At 35.3% G+C, this 22,032-nt stretch overlaps 3 protein-coding genes across 4 annotated transcripts in view; 1 reads left to right on the top strand and 2 right to left on the bottom strand.

The window, feature by feature from the left end:
• The window catches only part of LOC109068363 (GRB2-associated-binding protein 2-like), a 69,470-nt gene extending 61,617 nt beyond the window's left edge, over positions 1-7,853 (bottom strand). Inside the window, exon 1 of the mRNA XM_042739136.1 lies at positions 7,212-7,853. Within this exon, the coding sequence (XP_042595070.1) occupies positions 7,212-7,283 (72 nt within the window). The 5' untranslated portion in view covers positions 7,284-7,853. The remainder of the gene's footprint in view (positions 1-7,211) is intronic.
• Positions 7,854-8,442: 589 nt separating this feature from the next.
• On the top strand, positions 8,443-12,340 carry LOC109072912 (serine/threonine-protein kinase pim-2-like). Of its 2 annotated transcripts, XR_006156536.1 has the most exons (9): positions 8,443-9,071; positions 9,389-9,604; positions 9,701-9,795; positions 10,072-10,122; positions 10,211-10,586; positions 10,698-10,874; positions 11,045-11,133; positions 11,899-11,949; positions 12,050-12,340. XR_006156536.1 is itself a non-coding variant. In XM_042739135.1 (8 exons), exons 1-7 carry the CDS (start codon positions 8,741-8,743, stop codon positions 11,131-11,133), a joined length of 1,335 nt encoding a protein of 444 aa, XP_042595069.1. In that variant the 5' UTR covers positions 8,443-8,740; the 3' UTR covers positions 11,899-11,982. The 2 variants fall into 2 exon arrangements, 1 of the variants encoding a protein (XP_042595069.1); XM_042739135.1 differs by lacking the exon at positions 12,050-12,340 and having other exon boundaries at positions 11,899-11,982.
• Positions 12,341-13,084: 744 nt separating this feature from the next.
• LOC122139785 (probable asparagine--tRNA ligase, mitochondrial) lies at positions 13,085-21,234 on the bottom strand. The gene is made up of 14 exons (XM_042739134.1): positions 20,853-21,234; positions 20,057-20,166; positions 18,269-18,389; positions 18,016-18,156; positions 16,927-17,007; positions 16,694-16,797; positions 16,379-16,511; positions 16,134-16,232; positions 15,985-16,022; positions 15,710-15,776; positions 14,991-15,128; positions 14,664-14,761; positions 13,876-13,902; positions 13,085-13,600 (listed from the first exon to the last, which is right to left on the bottom strand). The coding sequence occupies exons 1-14, from the start codon at positions 21,015-21,017 to the stop codon at positions 13,456-13,458; spliced, it is 1,467 nt and encodes a 488-aa protein (XP_042595068.1). The 5' UTR covers positions 21,018-21,234; the 3' UTR covers positions 13,085-13,455.
• Positions 21,235-22,032: the final 798 nt, after the last annotated feature.

Raw genomic sequence — 22,032 nt, 5'->3', positions numbered from 1 at the left:
AGCCTGTTTATCTCCATGCAACTGATACCCGACTGCCACTGGCTCATCTGGTTTGATTTTGTTTATGTCTTGTGGCCATACTATTGAAACAGTGAATAAAATAATATTAAGTAATAGTAAAATAATAACTGACAAAATACTGTAGCAAAATAACAAAAAAAAAATGCATCAAGGTTAAGACATTTATAATGGAAATAAATGGGGCAAATTTTTGAGGATGTGAAATCTGTAGCTTTTCCACACTGTTTATGTCTTGTGGTAGTACATTCATTACATTCACTTTCACTACAAGTGTCTCACTGCAACCCAGATATGTATATATATTTATTTGTCTACTTTTAAGAAAAGGAGGCACACATTGAAACAGATTTTTGTGGTGACCAACATTATGCTACAAGGGCTGTCAATTGAGCTTAAACTGTGGTGATGGGTTTGTTCAAATCTCAAAAAGCATCCCTAGTCGTGACTATTGCGGAACTCCCAGGCATTGAATAGTAATCTACACAGACTCATTAACTCTGCCCTCGTGGACACATTTTGCTGAGCATCTCTCCCAGCACTCAAAGGACATCCAGCTGTCTGCAATTTTAGAATTGAGTGCAAATCCAATGTGTGTCAGATGATGTGAAACAAGGAGAATGTCTGTTTGAGTGTTGGTTTGCCTGTCAAAGCAGGAACTGGGAGGTGTTCGAATCTGACCTCGGAGGGCAAGGACTTCCCAGCGCCCCTCTGCAAAACAACAGCACGGTCGGCAGCTGACACAGTGACTCTGAGCCTGTCTGTGCGCCGGCTCTGGAAACTTGCTGACCCCCACCCAGCCACACAAACAACTTCAAATGCACATGAAGTACACTTTGCAGACAACAACACCATGTAGGGAGGACATGTGGAGTAGGGAGAGAACACTTCCCCAGATATGATCATGCAGGAATGTAGGATTATGCAAACAGACATGTTTGGGAGGTGATGTCAGATCAGGACCAGGAGAGTGGGTGGTGCCAACTACTGCTAACGCTCATGTTACACAAGCACAGTTGAGATATTCTCACCTCTTTCTGCTCAGGCATTTATAATGCCTACAAATGATCAACAGATTCAAATGAGAGCTGACACAGAGGAAGCCAGTGGCGGTTGTAGGAAAAGGAAATGAGAAGCTGTGGTGGGAAATGCACAGAATTGTCCATTTCCGACCTTCAGTTTTATTGCAGTCAGTATGACAAAGCCTTTGGCAAGGCTTCACAGGTTAGACGGACAAGGGGGACAATCTTATTGATGGAATTAAATATACGTGGGTGAATATCACCAGCCTAATATCACAAAGTCTATTTTTAGGACCCTAAGGGTGTATAGAAGGATAATTATTTCTAATTCCAAACAAATAATAATTTATTTAAATTTTAAAAACGAGAATACATTTTTATGCTATTTTTTATTTCAAAATAGTTTTTTAATTCATAAAATGTTTTCATTAATTTACAGTATATATAATATTGGTTGATTTCCTGAATAAATTTCCTTCAATAAAAACAAAAAATAAAATAAAAATCATGATTTGACAGTATTTTCAGGTATATGATAATATTTAATTAAAAACAATGACTACACCCTGACACATTGCAGTAGTAAAGAAAATGTGCTTAATTGTCTTGAAAATAATATCACAATGCACAAAAATAAAAAAATAATCAAAATGGTCCTAAAATAGGTCCTAAAATGGTCAAAATGGTCCTAACAGTTTTATTTTTCTTATGCAAAACATTTTCAAAATACTTATTTTCTTTTTTTCCTGTCAGTGTTGTAGTTAAGCTTGACCTTGACATGTTTTCTTAAGATCCACTATTCATTTATAATTTTTTTTTTTCATGAGAATCTGTTTTCTCTTGCATTACCATCATGAATAAGAAGGCTATTTAAGACCATAAAATACAGAATGTTCCATCTGATAAAACAAGTGGGGGCCTGAGACTTATATTGCTGCAGATGTGTGTTCATTTACTCATTTGCTTTCATGCTCTCTCTAAATGCATCAGATATATAAACAGAGATATCTTTATCTCAGTCATACTTTTATTGCAAATACATACTTCTATAAAAAACGACATATTTAAATGAAGAAAAACAGGAAAAATATCATAAAAAACATTAAGGCAAATATAGACTACTCTCTCAGAAAGGACATAAAAAGCATCAGCAATTGCACTACGTCAGTTTTCAACCGTTGCTACTAGGCTGTAACTGCCCAGGGTGTTTGCCATGAGTATTTGCATACTATTTACATGAGAGGATCGATGTTAAGGAGATACCTTCTAAAGCGTGTATTTACCTGTTCTACTTAAGGACACCTGAACTTGGAAAGCATGAAAAGCTTGTTTTTTTACTATAGAAAACAAAATTATTACTTGAATATTTATTTGGAATTTGAGGGAGTCTGAAAAACGAAAAACAAAATCAATGAACATTTTATATGAATAGAATAAGGAAGTACTAATCCATCCATAATACATTCACTAAAGTCTCACATTCACTATTGAGAATGCATTAGTCAAATTTCCCTTGTAATGTATTTGCCTTGGCATTCACTCTCAAACTTCAAAAGAAGCCATAGTACTTATAGGCCGACGACAAAGTAAATGCGAGTCAAACTCTTCACTAATCCAAAAACATGTGAAAGGACCAATCAATCATTAACCAGCCCAAACTGACCAGTTCTTTTTCTCCCAAAAACACCTTACAAGAGGAATGCTGAAATCCACAGCTGCTTAAAATATCTCTCTGCATTAGGATGTCAGTAATGTCAGATGACAGCAATTCAGTGTCCTTAATGGTTGTCATTGTCCAGCACCAGCCTGTTTAAGTGGAAGGAATTTTTTAGATGAGACAATTAGTCTCTTTGGCACAGGCTTTTCCCTGTCCAGCTGATTTGACAATGTCTGTTGAATGTCCTTACCTGACTGTTTTAACCTTTAGTTATGTGATCACAATGTCCAGCTTGTGAAATAAACACAAGGAATAGTTGGGCCAAAAGTAAAAATTCTGTCATTATTTGTCATCATATGTCGTTAGTTTGCTGTTATTTTCCATTAAACACAAAAATTTAATTATTTTTTTCAATTGCTCAATAGCCTTGACAAACAACAACAGCATCACAAAAAAAAAAAAAACCCAATAAAGCACCATAAAATATTCCATATTCCAACCCAGGTTTAAAATGAAACAAGTGTGAAAAAATAATGACAAAAATTTTCATTTTTGTAACCCAGGCCCATTGCAAATACTGTATTTGACATTTGTGCAAAATATGACATAATAACACTTACAAGGTGAAATATCCAGTGAGTGGCGCTAAAAGTCTGTTTAGTTTTATCTGAAACAGATTAATGGGAATCTGGCAACATTTTATAATGCCGGTAGTTGTTACTATCGCAGCAGCTCGGAGTTAAATTGTCCATTGAGAGGCACTAAAGGTTAATACTCTTTCACGTTTAAAAACAATAGAGTACCACCTACAGTAAACAGACAGGTTAACCAAAACAAACATCAAATAAAAACATTTACTGAAGCAATCAAGTCATTTCAGCTTGCTTCTACAAGTCTTTGAGCTCTTGTGTTTCACTCCATGCAATACAGTACCAGGTGTGCCACTGAGCAAGTTTACTGTTAGAAAAGCAATGGATATGGAGTTGATTATTTAAAGAGATACTCCACCCCAAAATGAAAATTTTATCATTAATCACTTACCCCCATGTCGTTCCAAACCTGTAAAAGCTTAGTTCGTCTTCGGAACACAATTTAAGATATTTTGGATGAAAACAGGGAGGCTTGTGACTGTCTCATAGACTGCCAAGTAAAAAACAGTGTCAAGGTCCAGGAAAGTATGAAAACATTGTCAGAATACTCCATATGCCATCAGTGGTTCAACCGTAACGTTATGAAGCGACGACAATACTTTAAGCTTTTACGGATTTGGAACGACATGGGGGTAAGTGATTAATGACAACATTTTCATTTTGGGGTGGAGTATCCCTTTAATGCAAATGTCAAAAGGTATTCATCTCCAAACATGTACTATGATAAGTCTTTTAAGATCATAACAGCTATTTTTCCAAGAAACCACACAGAAATAAAGGCCCGTTCACACCAAGGACAATAACTATAAAGATAAGGTTAAAGATATAGTTCTAAAAATCGTTCTTACGATAACGATAAAGGCACAGAGAAACGATACCGTTGGAATCACTTCTAGAATGACTTTTTTCCAGCTGATGAATGATCCAAACACTGACACCCAATCAGAATCCATCCTGCTATAACGAGCTCGAGAATTTAAAGTGGCAGACGCATGTGCGCTTAGAATAAACATTCCACTGGTGAGGATGCTAATATCGTTATCTTTATAGTTATCGTTCTTGGTGTAAATGGGGATTAACCAGTTATTTAATGTATAATCTGTTTATGTAATCATAATTCATGTGAAAGAGAATAAAAGATGTTGGTGTTTTACTGCCTCTGTTGTTGATTTGGGCTGGGTACAGCAGTGAATTGTATGGATACAATGGGAATGTTTTTAGAGTTTCACAAAAACGTAGTTGAGTGTTTTTCCAATGAGCCTATGTTGCATTTTTGAGTGAACTCGTTTTTTGATTCAAGGAGTACTGACCTTCACTTATAAGGTAAACATGTGTCTGCTTTTCCTCTTCCCAGCCCCAGCTGCCCACTTATTTTGACATGAGCAGTTCCTGTGCAGCTCCACATAAGACAGGGCTGCTTTATGTGGAAGACAATGAGGAAATGACCTAGCATGTGTGCATCTGAGGACATACAGATACGGGCTCTCCCGACGAAACCGAGAGAGAAGGAAGGAGAACGAGAGAGCGGGAGAGTGGAATGACATCATGGCAAAGTTAGGTAGGAGGATGGAGAAGTCCTGTAATGCAACACTGTAGATAAACATGAGACAGCTGTATTTATGAGATCTAGGACTGAAGGCCTTCCCGGCTTCTGTGCAGGACACATTATCTGCTTTGGCAAACCGGAAAGCAAAAGTCTCCAACGTTCAGCCACCAAAGAAGGATGTAAGGACTCCACATGTCCAACGGTGGACCCCAGTTTACAATAATGCAGCAACTGGCTACTAGCAAGCTAATATCGGATGAAAGAGGGACAGTAAACAGTTTCTACTCTTTTAATAGGAACAGTTGCATAGACAGCTGTCCAAAACAGAATTAGGAGACAGACGGTGTCTCTGTGGTGTCTTCATACCCCTTTGTGCACAGCTTCTTTAGTTCAATTAAGTCCAGATTATAATACTCATAATCTTATTATAAAGCAGGTATTATTGGTGGTCATCCCAAATAATAAACACATAGTTGTGTGTTCTAGTCAAAGTTTTTTTCTGTTTTACACGAGATGCTAGTGCAAAACAGAATGCACCTGCTAAAGCTAGGACAACAATAAAGAGATAAATATACTCAGATCGATTATTAGTAATCTTGTACTAACTGATATATGTCGATTTATTATCAGCAACAGCCACTAAGCGTGCCAACATGACTGATAAACAGCAGTTCATTTCTCCTTGTGTCAAATGCATCGACTGCCTTGTCATCACATTTTGGTTTTAATGCTTTCAGTCAATTTAAGAAATATTGTGTAAAATAAGTACTTGTTTGATTTCAGCTGTTTCGCGTCTCATTGTTATCATTGAAAGTGCACTCAGTAAGTTTTTGTTTATGTTCAGCTAGCTGGATCTAATTTGACCTTAAGTGTTTTGGACTATACTGACACCTACTGGTCTGGATGCATGAAGTTTAGTCTGTATAGCAATCGCTCTGTTTAGCTTGCACTGGCTGCTAATAGCCGCTCACAACAAATTCAAGGTACTGATGCTTGCCTACAAGACAACCTCTGGCGCTGCACCAATACAACTAAATTTGCGAGCCCTTCAGAAGCTTGCGTTCTGCAAGTGAACGACGCCTCGTGGTGCCATCCCAAAGAGGCACAAAATCACTCTCATGGACCTTTTCCTGCACTGTCCCCAGTTGGTGTAGGTTCACCTGCCTATCTCAATCCGTGCAGCTGAGTCTTTAGCCATTTTCAAAAAACATCTAAAGACAGATCTTTTTCACCAGCACCTGACCAATTCATACTAGCACATACCTATTTTATTGGGTCTAATTTATTTATTAAAAAATAAATAAAATACACCTTGCTATGTGCACAGTGCTAGACTAAGACTTGTCACAGCACTTGTATATTGTTGCTCTCTCGTTGGTCTGATTGCTTCTACTTTGTAAGTCGCTTTGGATAAAAGCATCTAGTAAATGTAAATGTACTAAGCGCCGCAGTATTATACCGTAGTTCTGTTTGATTCCTTTTTGTTTTATACTAAACAAATAATTTTATGTTTATGCTACGAAAAAGGAGTACTGAAGAAACATTCAGGGAATGACAGGTCATGTGATTTTAACATGAGTGGCAGACCCACTCCACATAGAAGCCTTCGGTTTTGTTTTTGTTTTTTTAGAATCTGATCAATTTCTCAAAAATGCTGTTAATTTCTTTATGTGTAAAATGTGTACCATTAGCAAAAATATACAAACTGCACTTTTAGTTTGTGTAATGTATAAATCAGCATTATATATTGTGCCCTGCTGTGTAGATATTGACATAATGATCTGCATTAAAAACAATATCAGTCAGATGCACCTTGTTTCATTTAAGTGTACATCTCAATTGCCATCAAGTTAATGTAAAGCTCATCTTTATGCACACTATTTATACAAATATAGCAGTTTTTAGACACCCTGCTCTTTAAATATCAGGATTGTAAAAAAATAAACAACAACAATAATAATAATAATAATAATAATAATAAACATTTTAGACCAGTTTAAGATTATTTTCTGACCTTAGCTGGTCTCAGCCTATCAGGCTGGTCTGTTTTTTGGTTTTAGAGGGGTTTTGGGCACTTATGCTGGGTCAAAGTTGCTTTCTATTTTTTATTTTTTTTTTCTCAAACAGAACCAAAGTCAAGCTCATCTTGTTGAATTATAAACTAATATTCACTTGCATCTTAATTTTCATTAGAAGGATGAATAGATTCCTTTCAAATAATTGATTAATAAAAGTTATGCACAGCTTTCTGCATCACTGTTACTGTACATAAAGCACAATATTCTAGCACAGAAGAACATAGCGTTTGAAACACTTACATATCTCCGGAGCTTCTTCTCGGGTGGCGACTTTCTCAACCATCCCTGACAGATGATTTCCCCTCCGCTCATTTTACAAACCGAAAAACACAATCACGACAGTAATATCACTCTGAAGTCCTCAGATGATGCGGGTCCATCTATGTTGAACGCGTGTGGAGCTGTGGTGTGGATGTAAAACTGCAGCGCTGCGGCGCGTCATTTAGTGATGATGGGACGCGTCCTCTGAGCTCAGCAGGACTCACTGTAAACACTACGCGCAGGAGAGACGCTTGACGCGAGGTGAGGGGAAGAAACGCTCGAGTTGTAAGCAGATGTAGGAAGTACTGTTGGTTGTATGCTGTTTGTTTTCCCACTCACTCACACACACATACACCACGCCCTCTGAATTGAAGGGACGGGACTCTTTCTCACTATAGGGATGAACAGAGACAATGAAGCACAAACGTGGAGTTCACTGCGTCAATACCGACTCGCACACATAGCCTAGTTAATTTATCTCAGCCCTCTTTTAAGTCTTCTAAAGTTTGTAAGCATTTCTCAGAAAATAACATTTACTTTAAGGTATAGCCTGTTGCCTCATGTTATAAAATGAGCCTCAGCAGTGTTTTCCCTGAATTTGAACCAGCCGTAACTTTAACAAACGTGTTAATTAGTTTGAGAAACACGCCACCTAGTGGACGAATTTATGTAATGCAAGATCTCAATGTACACGTGCTTATACAATTTGTTCGCGTTGTATTATGTCTGGTTGATAAAAAAAAACTGATTAGCACTGGTTATTTGAATGCAATACGTTGGAAAGGTTCCTTTAAATAATCTAATAGGTTTCTCGAAATTGTTTCCTTGAAAAAAATGAGAGAGAGAGAGAGAGAGACTTTCACGTTTGTTTCCTTAAGTTGTGACTATATTTGACAATATAATAGACTTGTATATGGACTAACTGGTTCTCGCCATGAATATAGCCATATATGCTGGAATGGCGTTAAGAAGAAAATAAAACAAACGATATTTTTTAAAGCTAATACATCCAATACATCTGAGTAATACATCCAGAAAGAGGCGGTCACAGGCACAGCTGTCTGACCGAGAAATGAGAAATAAACACAAGAAACGTTCTGTTATTGTTGTGTATATATATATATATATATATATATATATATATATATATATATATATATATATATATATAATCTTTTAAACTTCACAATAGTTAACACATCCCATTGATAGTTAATACAAGGCTCCATAATTTGTAATTGTAATACATAATATATTTAATACATATACAAAACGTGATGTTTACAACAACGGTACAATATTTAGCCGGATTCATTTAACTAACTACTGTGCAAAAAAAAAAAAAAAAAAATTCCTCAGCTATGTCTGAGCCACTGTGATGTCACAAAGAAACGTAGAACTTTTAGAACGTTGCGCGTTTAAAGCCGAGCAACGCTCGTCACTTCACTCATTTAGACTACTCAGTTTGTTGCTGCTCAAGTCTGATTGATACACAACAGAAATTGATCATGGGACAGTGTTCTTCACGAGTAGAACCGTTAACGGAGAGCGAGCAGGTCTACGACCTCCCTCACAGTAAACCCCCAAAATCCAGCCCCGACACGGCAGAGAAACATCATCCTCGTCAGCCTGATGAGAAGCCTGTGGATGAAGGGGAGGGAAATGTGCTTCCCACCTCTCCTCCGAAAGAGGAGAACAAGAGGAATCAAAAGAAAGTGGGCCACTTCTTTAAGTGGCTCTCTTCTCGTTTGAGGAAAAAAATCCCCAAAAGCAAGAGCTCAGGTCAGGTTGAGATGAAGGACCAAGGTACTGAGACGGAAACATCCGGGAGAATTGACGGTAAATGACACAACTGTTATGAAAATTTTGAACTGTAATTCATTTTCTGGAGCTCTTTACATTTAAGTGTCACTTAACTATTCACACCTAAATATGCATATCTACGGATAGTAGATTACATGATAGTAAAACACTCTTTTTAGCTTCTCTTTTAGCTATAATACATTAGGCCTACTTCGAAATTCAAGAGTGAAACAGAATTATACTTTGCACGTTTAATAGGTGAACAATTCATAATTCTGTCACCACGAAATGTAATTATTATTTATTTACAGTTACTGCTAACTAACATCTTGTGCTGGTATTCTCCTATTTAGATCAGAAGCCTCTACAGCCCATCTCCAGATCTGTAGAGGTCACTGATCTGGAGGAACCTCATACCAGTGTTCTTCAAGTCCCTCCTACTGCTGAGCCTCTGGTGCAGAAAGACCTCCAAACTCAAGTCCACGATGCTCCAGTCAGTGTGAGAGCAGGTGAAGTGTCTCCTCTGATGATAGAGTTTGACAGTAATGAAGTGGACATGAGACCCGAAGGTGAGTTTATTGCCACAATCACAAACATAACACACACAAGCCCTTATCTGAAGAAGTACCACTAAACATTGTCTTCTTCTTTTCATCTTTTAATAGACAACATTTGCTGCCGATATGCAATTGGCAGCAAGCTGGGTCAAGGTGGATTTGGCGCTGTCTATAAGGCGACTCGTTTGGAGGATAGACTTAAGGTTTGATTTTTTTAACTTAGATAAACTGCTCTTGGTCTTTACAATCTTAAAAATAAAGGTTCTTTATTGGCTACATGAAGAATGGTTACATGAAGATCAAGATATTCTTCGCATTAAGAAAAAATGGCTCTTTTAAAAAGTGTTCACTGAAATGGTCTTTGGAGAACCTTTATTTTTAAAAGTGTAGGATTAAAATTCATGCTTTGACTATGTTTTTTGTATTTTGTTATAATTCATGGCATCCTACACATCAATGCTTTTTGTTTCGTTCATCAGGTGGCAGTGAAATTTGTCAAAAAGACAAAAAACACGGAATATATCAGCATTGTGAGTACAAGTGATTTTTCACTAGACACACTTTCCCAAGACTGAGTTAAATTCCCATTCTACATCATAAAATGTTTCTTTCTTCCAGCCTGATCATCCCAAGCCCCTTCCCAAAGAAGTCGCCCTGACAATTCTGGCCAATAAAGGCCCAGTGATGGATATTATTAGGCTGCTGGACTGGCAGGACCAGCAGAACTTCTATGTCATTGTCGTCCAGCGCTTCTCACACTGCATGGACGTTTTCCGTTTTGTGCAACGCAATGGAGGCAGCATCGACGAGAAGTTAGCGAGGCTCATCATGTTTGGGGCAACGCAAGCCGCCAGTGCATGTTGTCGCCGTGGAGTTTACCATGGGGACATTAAATTAGAGAACCTGCTGATAAACTTGGAGTACATCGAAGTCAAGCTAATTGACTTTGGATGTGGCAGTCTCCTGACAGAATCTGCCTACACAAAATTCAGTGGTGTGTTTTATATCTAAAAACTCTTTTGTGAATCAGTTAACTCAATACTTAATGCTAAGAAGACATGCTGTGGTAATGACTAAAACACCAGACAAACTCTTTTTCCTCCAGGAACAGCTATGTACTGCCCTCCCGAGTACATACTGAAGGGCGAGTTCCATGGAAAGCCAGCGACGGTCTGGTCTCTAGGGATCCTCTTGTTCAGAATGCTGTGTGGACACTTTCCAGATAGCTTCGACTTCTACAGGACCAACATGAACACCTGGTCCAAACCTGGCTTGACAGAAGGTGAGATCTTCTCCAAAAGTACAATTCTAATACAAAATTTATAGGAGATGGACAGAGGATAATGCAGCAATTTATCCCAGTTTTCTGACCTGAAGATCTTACAGCTTAGAATAAGAAGAACGGGTGTGGTTTCAGTAATAATCTAACTTCTCTCCCATCTTTCTGCACAGTATGCTGTCATTTGATCTGCTCCCTTCTGCAGCAAAAGCCAGAACGTCGGCTTGATCTGGACAGGATTGTTCACCATGAATGGTTTTAGGTACTGAGCCTAAGATGAGCTAAAAACAATTCTGAGATTTGACTAGACTTGTTACACTCTTTAAAATAAGGGTTCTTTATTGGCATCTTCATTCCATGAAGAACCTTTCAACATCCACTGCACAAAAAGTTATTTAGATTAATTAAATATTCAAATCACACTACGAATAAAATGGTTCTTTTAAAGGTGGGGTATGTACTTTTTAGTTGGGCTGAGTACCAAAACAAACATATGGCCAATGATGGGGACGAGAGAGCGCTCGGTGCACAGGACAGACATTAGCCAAGCCGAGCGACGACAGAAAGATAGAGATGGCAGATAAAAAAACAAAAGAGGAAACCATCTGCGGAACAAAAGAAGGCTTAAGATAAGGCAAGAAGTAGAACCCGTGTAAATATCAGATCAGCTTTCCAGCGCTGGAGAGAACTCAAGGAGCGGGAAGGCCTACGATTGGACGCCGAGGTTGCTATTAAAATAGGGGTGAGACCCTTTTGGGGTAGGGGCGTGTTTGTTTTGGTGATTTGAAATATCAACACTGGCTACCAGAAATCACTTACCCCACCTTTAAAAACTGTTCACTGAAACATTCTTTGGAGAACCCAGAATGGTTCTTCTATCGCAAATTGAAAAAAAAGAAAGAAAAAAGAGTGTATTATAAGTGTAGGATAAAAACTCACACTTCGAATTGATAATTTATTTATTTTTTGTATTATGATTTGTTATGGTATTCCATCCTATGGTATATTGTTTTGTTTTGTCTATTAGGTGGCAGTAAAATTTGTCAAAAAGTCGAAACGTGTGGAAAGTATCAGCATTGTGAGTACAAGTGATTTTTCAATAGAAAAGAATTACCCAAGACTGAGTTAAATCCCCATTTATAACCATTTAACGGCCAAAAATTTTTTCTTTCATCCAGTCTAAACATCCCAAGGCCCTTCCCCAAAAAAGCTGACCTAACAATCCTGGCCAGTAAAGGCCCAGTGAAGGACCAGCAGGACTTCTACAGTTCGTCACAGTCATCCAGCGTTTCTCACACTGCATGGATGCGTTCCACTTTGTGTAACACAAACAGAGGCAGCATTGAGCATCCTCTTGTTCAGAATGCTGTGTGGATATATTCTAGATGGTTTCAACATCTTACAGGACCAACATGAACACCTGGTCCAAACCTGGCTTGACAGAAGGCGAGTTCTTCTCCGCAAGTACAATTCTACTACAAGACTTAATAGGCTAAATAGATGGCATATTGATAATGCAGCAATTTATCCTGTTTTTCTGACCTAAGATATTTCAGTTTAGAATAACAAGAGTGAATGTAGTTTACAGTAACAATCAGACATCTCTCCCATCTTTCTGCACAGTATGCTGCCATTTGGTCTGCTCCCTTCTGCAGCATCAGCTTGATCTGGACAGGATTGTTCACCATGACTGGTTTTAGGTACTGAGCCTGAAATGAGCTAAAAACAATTTAAAACGCCACCTGTTATAATAATGAATTTAACAATAAAGCTCATTTCTGTGTTTTGTTCCAGGTGTAAGACCAATCACTGCCACTCTGAGAGTGTCATCTGTGCAGCTGTTTCGTCTGATAGGCAGAACTGAGTGGCCTCTTCGTCCATCCACTTTAACATCTCGCAGGGCCAGCAAGCTCTGGTAGCATTTTGTGCCTTTGGCTTGAGGCAGCAATATTAACGACTGGTGATGTTGCTTGCTGAAGGATGTGAAAATTGATGTACATTTGTAAATAATTTAAAAAAAACTGATTACTTAATTTGAAAGGCTGCAGAGGTTTTTGCCAGATCCACTGTTTAGTAAAAATAAAAAAAAAGTTCACTCACTCAACTAAAACTTCTATATTTTTCATTTAATATTCACAGAATGAAACAGTGGACATTAGTCTTTGCAGACAAAATGTAATTAAATTCAAAAATAACTCTTCTGCATCACAAAATCAAAGATGCTATCAGAAGACTAAGAGAATGATTTTATTTCAAAGATGTTAAATGTGATTGATGATAGCGGTCATAAATAATAATAAAAAAAATCAACAAAAACAAATGACTGTTTATATCTGCTCCTATCTATAACAGAGAAGATGAATATGTTTCATGAAAATGCATGAAACACATTAGTCATCCTGCTACACTAGAGCAGTGGTTCCTAAAATTAGTTTCTAGCTTCATCAATATTGCTCATTTTGTATGCTTACCTAATCAAACACACCTGAAGCTCATTGATAGAGACTTCAAGACCTCAAGTGGGTGTCACACATAAAAGACATTCAAAATGTGCAGTACTGGGTGGCTTCAGGAAAACACTGTTTCAGAGCAGGCAGGAGTGTGAGAACCTTGCAAATGGAATCACATCTTTAATATTGTGAAGTCCCAGAATGCACAGCAGGTACCTCTCAAAGCCCATCCCAAACCCACCATGGGGGACTGAGCCAAACTCTCTCAGCTGCAGATACCTGTCAATCACAAAGATGCTCATCAAGGGTATGACAACATAGTGAAGTTTTTCCTTTTTTGCGTTTTTCATGTACAAATGGCAACGTTGTCAAAGCAACCCCCATTCACACAGATCCAAGAACACAACTTACAATGCTGCATTATGCATGCCAGGCCTCTAGTTGGCGATGTCACTTTGTAAAGAAACACTACTCAAACATATAATATGCAAATGCATCTTAATTCTGGAATAAAAAACATGGCTGGGCAGCAAATGTTGTTCCTAGAAACGTACCATGCATATGTGTCCGCCAATCCAGCCCTGTGAAAAGAGGGAAAACATGCAGGAGATGCAAGTGAATAGTACTTAGTAATACATCAGCAAACATGTTATGTATGGAAAGCATCACATTACATTTTTGGTGCCATATTTGTGCACAAAAGGGTTGATAATAAAAATAATACATTTGACATTCTAACATACAGAATATACACTATAGGCTAAAAGTATTTTCGGATTTACTAAAATACACTTTTTTCCCCCCCAGTACAAATCAACATAACAGTGCGAATAAAAAACCTTTAGTACTTGATCAGGTGTCAGTTTTTGTTTTGTTTTTTTTGTATTCAGCCAAGATGCAATAAAACGATTAAAATTGGCATGTTGTTACAAAATATCTATTTCAAAATTTTCTGTCAAATAAATGCTGTTCTTTGGAAAAATGTATCACAATTTCCACAAAAATATTAAGCAGCACAACTGTTTTCAGCATTATTAATAAGAAAGGTTTTTTTTTTTTTTTTTTTTTTTTTTTACACCAAATCAGTATATTAACACTATTTCTGAAGGATCACATTACACTGAAGACTGCAGTGACACTAAAATAGTTAAAAAATAGTTATTTTTAATTGTAAGTAAATTGTAATATTTTACGTTATTGATTTTACAGCATTTTTGATGCGATAAGTGCAGCCTTTGTGAGCACTTTTGAACAGTAGTTTATCCATGTCTTAAATAATTACAACATATATTATTTTTATTACGTATTACAATGTGAAAATGGACTCTTCACTTATTCTTACTGTGCTAGTCGCTGACTCAGAAGTTCTAGTCTCTCCTCTCTCAGGGATCCACCACAAAGCTCCCCCACTCCAGGCACCAAGAGATCTACAGCAGCTGCCTGTCCAAAAAAATCATCAGTGAATAAGCAGTGAGCACATAGAGGTGAGGAAAAGTGGGGAAAAGGTCTATTGGACAAGCTGAATTCTGAAAGGCATGCCATGACATCTTTATCACATCTGATCATTTACTCTAGGCTTTAAACACATAATATAAACATATTTCAAACAGATTAGCAGTTGAGTGGAACTCATGGCAGGACCACAGACTGATGGTGAGTTCAGTCTTACAGTGTGGTTGGGCTGATCCTGGTTGTCTCGGGCATAGAAAGGCTTTAACTCGTAGGGATAGTTGATGACAAACACTGGGACATTTCCACAATGTTTCACTAGGAACTTCTCATGTTCTGTCTGAAGATCACAGCCCCACTAATGTAAAGCATATGCCAAAGAAAGGGAGAACAGACATTATTAAAAAAAACTGACATATACACTACCATTAAAAAGTTTGTGTCAGTAAGGTTGTGTTTTAATGTAATCCAGTAATACTGTTTTTACTTGATTAAAAAATATAGTTAATTTAATTAAGATATTATTAGAATTTAAAATAAGAGTTTTCTATTTTATTATCTTTTAAAATGTAATTTATTTCTGTGATGCCAAACTGAATTTTCAGCATCATTACTCCAATTATAATATACTGATTTTGCTGCTTGAGAAACATTTGAAATGTTGAAAAAAAATTGTGCTGGTTAATATTTTGTGCAAACTGTGTTTGTTTCAGGATTCTTTGATAAAAAGTTGAAATAAAAATATTTTGTAACATTGCCTTTAGTCACTTTTGACCCATTTAATGCATCCTTGCTGAATAAAAGTAGTCATTTCTTACTGACACCAAACTTTTGAATGCTAATGGACATCATATTTTTATTTAATGTGCATTTCTTAAAGTATCTCTTATATTACGTATAGTAATTATTTAAAACAAACATATGCTGTACTTTACTTGCCTCAGTGCTGAATGTAAAGTTCTGTGAACTGCTCTTTAGAATGTCTATGGCCTCAGTGTAAGAAATGCTGTAAAACGCAAATATAACAATTTAAAATCGTGCAATAAAAATGCATGGCTCAAAGAGAGATGACATACAAAAATGAATGATTCTTACTTTTAACAGCTAATATTCAGAAAACTTTTTACAAGAAGAAAAAATTATGAAGTGTTTCTCTCAAGCTCAAGGCCTTTTTTAAAAAGTAAAAGTAGTCTGAACTGAAATATAATACGTACACATTAAATTTTCTTTTCAACATGAGATCCACTTGATCCTGAGGATGTTCAAATAAGATAAAACATTATCACTTTATTACAGCCATTGCAGTGGAGAAACTCTCAATGCTCTTATAAAGCATACAGAACAACAGCAGTGTGTGTCATACCCTGTGTCCTGGTGCAATATATTTGTGAAATAACTCTACATCCTCTGCGCAAGAGGACAGCACATGCTCCGTGGCAGCTTTGAATAAGTCCTCCATTACCTGAAGAATGAGAAACAAGCTTTAAAATGAAAATGATGCATTATGATATGTACACACTTTCAAATCCATCTTCAAACCATAATCAGTTGCATGCTAGAGTCTTCAGTGTATGTAATGCAATGAGTGGGAAGGAAAGAGTTTTCTACCTTCATAAGGTCTTCTAGTGACTCAGTGAAGGCAATCTCTGCCTCTACCATGTAAAACTCTGCCAAGTGTCTCCTGCTTTGAGAGTTCTCCGCTCTGAACGTGGGACCGAATGTGTACGCTGCAGAAAAAGCCCTACAACAGACAACAGCAGACACTGAGCAATCAAAAAACAGTTTAGCATTCAACTTTAGCTAATGATTCATTATATATTTTGTAATGTCTGTTCCGGTGGATCTCAAACCACTGACCAACACAATAGACATAAAGGATATTTACTCTGGTATTTCTGGTATAGCTGTGTCTAAACTGTTTACCCTGCCATCACCTCCAGGTGCAGTTGTCCTGAGACTGTTAGATAAGCCGGGACAGAGAAGAAATGTGGGTTTGGGTCATCTGAGTCGTTTTTATGCCCTGCAGGCTTCAGAGAGCACAAACAGAAGTTTTCAGTGTTTTAAGGAAGAATCAATAGCATCCATGTACCATATTTTGAAATATAATTTTGGTTGATGCTATATATCTCACATGTCACCCATCAACTAGACCCTACCTCAACTTGGAAGAGTTCTCCAGCTCCCTCACAGTCATTTGAGGTGATCACTGGTGTGTGTATCTGCACATAACCGTTATCCTGTAACAACAATTAACAAAATCACTCAAATGGAAATATAAGCCATGTGAGAATTTTACAATTATTAGTTTTTTATAATCATGATTTGTTACTAGTTTGCACATTGTACAGATAATATAAGAATAAAAGAATGAAAATACATTTTAAATATTTTTTTAACTACTATTCAAACATTTTGGGGCAGTAAGATTTTTTAAACACATTTCTAATATTACAAACTGTATGATAAACTATATATATATATATATATATATATATATATATATATATATATATATATATAAAAAAAGAAAAAGAAAAATAATAATAATAATAATAATTCTATATATATATATATATATATATATACATACAATTTATTAATACATTCAGTTTATTGTATTTCAAATAAATTCTGTTATTTTAAACTTTCTATTCAACAAATAATCCTGAAAAAAATGCATTAAGGTTTCCAAAAAATAATAAGCAGCAGAACTGTTTACAATTGATAAAAATAATTGTTTCTTAAGTAATTATATTATAGTAAGAATATTCAAATGATTTCTGAAGGATCATGAATTGGTTATAATTGTATTATTATTTTTTATAATCATGATTTGTTGTTAACTTGCAAACTATACAGCTATTCTAAGAATAAAAGAATGAAAATACATTAAAAATAATTGTTCACTACTATTCAGGTTTTTTAACACATTTCTAATATTACACACTGTAAAATAATATATGTAAAATTCATAAACACACACACGGTTTTTTAAGCAACAAATCAGAATATTTAAATGATTTCTGAAGGATCATGTGACACTGAAGACTGGAGTAATGACACTAAGATTCAGCTCCGCTTTACAGGAATAAATGTCTTATTAAAATACATTAAAACAAAACTGTTATTTTTAAATTATATAAATATTTCACAATACTATGATCAAATAAATGCAGCCTTGGTGGGCATAAGACACTTCTTTCGAGAAATCTTACTGATGCCAAACTTTAAACGGTAATGCTTACCCTGAAGAATGACTGGATAGCAGCTGTAGCCTCACTGCGTATCCTGAGCAAAGAGCTGAAGGCATTCGTTCGGCATCTGAGGTGAGGAAACTGCCTGACATACTCCAGAGAATGACGCTCCTTGATCTTGAAAGGAAAGTCCTAGAGTAGACATACTGGATCAGTAAATTAACCGTGATCTAATCATGACTTTTTTATAAATCACTTTTCATCAGTTTTATCTGACTGATTTATTTTTAAAGTAAAGACTCACCACAGGATTGCATTCTCCAACCACTTTAATATGCTGAGCATGTAACTCCACATTCTGTCTCTTACTTGGGCTCTTCTCTAAGGTGCCAGTGATGTCAACAGCACAGCCGAATGTGAGGTCTCTTGACAAGAAGGGAGGATATATCAAAACTATACATGTACAGAGGCCTCAAAGACTATTTAAACAAATAAACGTAAAATTTTCTTGCTATTTTTGCAATTAAAAGGTAATTTTTTTAGTGGATATAAGAAATTAGTTCCCACAGATTATCTTGCTGTAACTGGAAGTGTACATATATATATATATATATATATATATATATATATATATATATATATATATATATATATATATATATGTATATATATGTACAGTTACAGCAAGAAAACAATCTGTGGGAACTAATTTTTAATCCAAAGAAACTTCTTTCAAAAAAATTAAAAATAGTAATGTTTCCAAACTTTTGGTCTGTACTGTATATATATACATATATATATTTATATATTTATTTGTGTTTTCAAACTTTTTATATATATATATATATATATATATATATATATATATATATATATATATATATATATATACAGTACAGACCAAAAGTTTGGAAACATTACTATTTTTAATTTTTTTTATAGAAGTTTCTTCTGCTCATCAAGCCTGCATTTATTTGATCAAAAATACAGAAAAAAACAGTAATATTGTGAAATATTATTACAACTTAAAATAATAGTTTTTCTATTTGAATATACTTTTAAAAAAATAATTTATTCCTGTGATGCAAGCTGAATTTTCAGCATCATTACTCCAGCCTTCAGTGTCACATGTAACATCCAGTCTATCACATGATCATTTAGAAATCATTCTAATATTCTGATTTATTATGAGTGTTGGAAACAGTTCTGCTGTCTAATATATTTGATGAATAAAAGGTTACAAAAAAAAAAAACTGCATTTATTCAAATAATAAAAAAAATTCTAATAATATATATTCTAATAATATATTTTCTTTACTATCACTTTTTATCAATTTAACACATCCTTGCTGAATAAAAGTATTGATTTTATTTAAAAAAAAAAAAATAAATAAAAAATTACTGACCCCAAATTACTGACCAGTAGTGTATATTGTTATTACAAAATATTTATATTTTAAAAACATAGCTTCTTTTTTTTATTTTTTATTTTTTTACTTTTTATTCATCAAAGTATCCTAAAAAAGTATCACATGTTCTGAAAAAATATTAAGCAGCAGAACTGTTTCCAACTTTGATAATGAATCATCATATTAGAATGATTTCTAAAGGATCATGTGATATTAATCCTAAAAATTCAGCTTTGCATCACAGAAATAAATGATAATTTAAAGTATAATAAATTTAAAAACAATTATTTTAAATTGTAATAATATATCACAATATTACATTTTTTTTTTCTGTATTTATTGATCAAATAAATGCACGCTTGATGAGCAGAAGAAACTTCTTTCAAAAACATTAAAAATAGTAATGTTTCCAAACTTTTGGTCTGTACTGTATACATATTTAGATATTTTTATATATATATATATATATATATATATATATATATACATATACATACACACACACACACATATATACACACACACATATACACATATACACACACATATACAATGACATTCATTCATGTTTGTGTGGCTGTAAGTGGAGTCAGTGTATATATCAAGACTTGCAAATAATCCAAAGACGTTTGAAATAGTATTTCATATTCGTTCTAGCTCAAAGACAGTGTAGAAAATAGCACCTGGTATTCAAGTGTGAGCTGGCAACAACCTGTAGAGGTTGCAATGAACTTCCATCATTCAGATGTAAGAAGAGGTTGTCTTTCTGTGGCCTGACGGATCGAACCCATCCCTGCAGGAACAGCAAACATGTTGACATGAGCACAGATGTTTATTCAGCTATAGCCTATTCAACTAACATACTTTGACTATTAACAATCTCCAACAGTGTGTACCAGTATCACTGTTAGTTTAGTATCATTGTGATACTATTTTAGTTTTTATTTATTTTATTTTTTATACATATGTTGTTGGTTTTCATTTTTATATCTAGCATTTACCTTAAAATTTTACTTCAGTTTTAGGTATTTTAGCACATCAGATTAAACTAAATGAAAAGGAGAAATAATATAGTTTAATTAGATAATCTAATCAGACTAATTTTGATTACTTTTATATTACACGACCTAATTCATTCATCACACTGATTTAAATATTCTTGTACCATATTGATATAAACAATACATTAAGGTTTCCCAAACAGTGTTTGGTGAATTTAACAAAAACAGGAACGAAAAGTACATATATTTAAGTAAATTTGTTATTTTAAAAGAGGTTCAACTGACAACTTTTTGCACTTTTTTGACACTTTTTGCATATTTTTACAGTTCGATTGGAAGTAAAAGCATAAAATAATATAATATTCTGTTCACAATTAATATTTACTTTGATCTCATATTTAATCTCAAGCATGCTCTCTTTGGTAAATAAATACTTTAACATAAAATCAATGGTTGTGATGGAAAACAATGTTCTCACCTGTATCCTAACATTTGCCCCTGTCTCTTCGCTTGAGAGCGCATCAGATACTCTCACTTTCTTGGACGATATGCGACTGCAGTGTCGTTGAAAGGATTTTGAACTACATCGACAGAACAACGCAGAGCTGAAGGCAGGAATGCGCTGTAATGTGAACGACATCATTATGAATGTCTGGATCCAGCTTCGATTTCTCTGCTCCTTCCGCTTTAAATGACGGTGCCTTTCACGTCCAGTAACTGGGATGAAATTTTTGACAAAGTATGATAATAAAACAAATGCACTATTATTACAACTCGATTAGTTAGTCTCATAGGTCTCTGTTTTGACATTCAAGCTGCTCTCCACGCGCTTCCTGAATCGGATAACGTCACATGTACGTAGCGTACCATTGGTTGAACTTTGACATGCGCAGTAGATTCCTGAACAAGCAAGCGTCCGAGTCATTTCAATGAATCATTTCAAAGAATCGGTTCAAAGACGATTCAGCCCAGTTCTTTAGTAATACATATATGTCATAAGGTTTTACTCTGTTATGAAATATGTAATTCATGTAACATGGCAAGCCAAGAAGAATTTATTTTTAGAGTCTGTTATGTCTAGGTACAGTTTGTTTTGAAACTACAGATGACTCAGTTCATAAAAAGGCATTTTGAATATTAATAAATCGTTTCTCGGCTCAGTACGAACTAGACATGTGTCCCTAAGAGACGTTTCTCGGTTTAATGAATCAGTGAGCCGAAATCACCGAAATCGAAATCATATGCACTGTCACTGACTATACATTACTCCACTAAAACAGATCAGTGAGTAAATTAATGAAAACGAATGAGCACTGAAATTAAATGGAATGGGAAATGAAACAGCTCTTCTGGGGAGTTCTTGGTTCAATGAGTCGCTCATAACCGATTAAGTCCCATTCGTGAACGAATCGTTCAGACTTATTTTGCGAGTTTGTTAAGAATATAATTCCTTCAAGTGGGAAACAAAATTCATTCAAATGCATGCATTTTTTCCTCCACTAACCTGTATTTCCCCCTAAATAAAAAATAGTTTTTACAAAACCTATGCCCATTAGGGCTACAAAAATAAAAATACCATGGCAGAAATATCAATGTCACAATACATTTTACCCAATGATTAATTTATGAAATTAATAATCCCATCAGAGAGCCAATCA

This window comes from Cyprinus carpio, chromosome B15, assembly GCF_018340385.1.
Source record: "Cyprinus carpio isolate SPL01 chromosome B15, ASM1834038v1, whole genome shotgun sequence".
Taxonomy (NCBI): Eukaryota; Metazoa; Chordata; class Actinopteri; order Cypriniformes; family Cyprinidae; genus Cyprinus; species Cyprinus carpio.
Note: the sequence above shows the minus strand (reverse complement) of the source record. Positions and strands in the feature narration are given on the sequence as shown.

Bases quoted from the DNA above. Each gene is read 5' to 3' on its own strand.
- LOC109072912 (XM_042739135.1), top strand. From the start codon at position 8,741: ATGGGACAGTGTTCTTCACGAGTAGAACCGTTAACGGAGAGCGAGCAG. The intron at 9,072-9,388 runs GTAAATGACACA...TCTCCTATTTAG, and splicing joins AACATCCGGGAGAATTGACG to ATCAGAAGCCTCTACAGCCC. The intron at 9,796-10,071 runs GTTTGATTTTTT...TTCGTTCATCAG, and splicing joins GTTTGGAGGATAGACTTAAG to GTGGCAGTGAAATTTGTCAA.
- LOC122139785 (XM_042739134.1), bottom strand. From the start codon at position 21,017: ATGATGTCGTTCACATTACAGCGCATTCCTGCCTTCAGCTCTGCGTTG. The intron at 18,157-18,268 runs GTGAGTCTTTAC...TGTCTACTCTAG, and splicing joins TTGGAGAATGCAATCCTGTG to GACTTTCCTTTCAAGATCAA. The intron at 16,798-16,926 runs GTAGGGTCTAGT...TGCTCTCTGAAG, and splicing joins GAGAACTCTTCCAAGTTGAG to CCTGCAGGGCATAAAAACGA.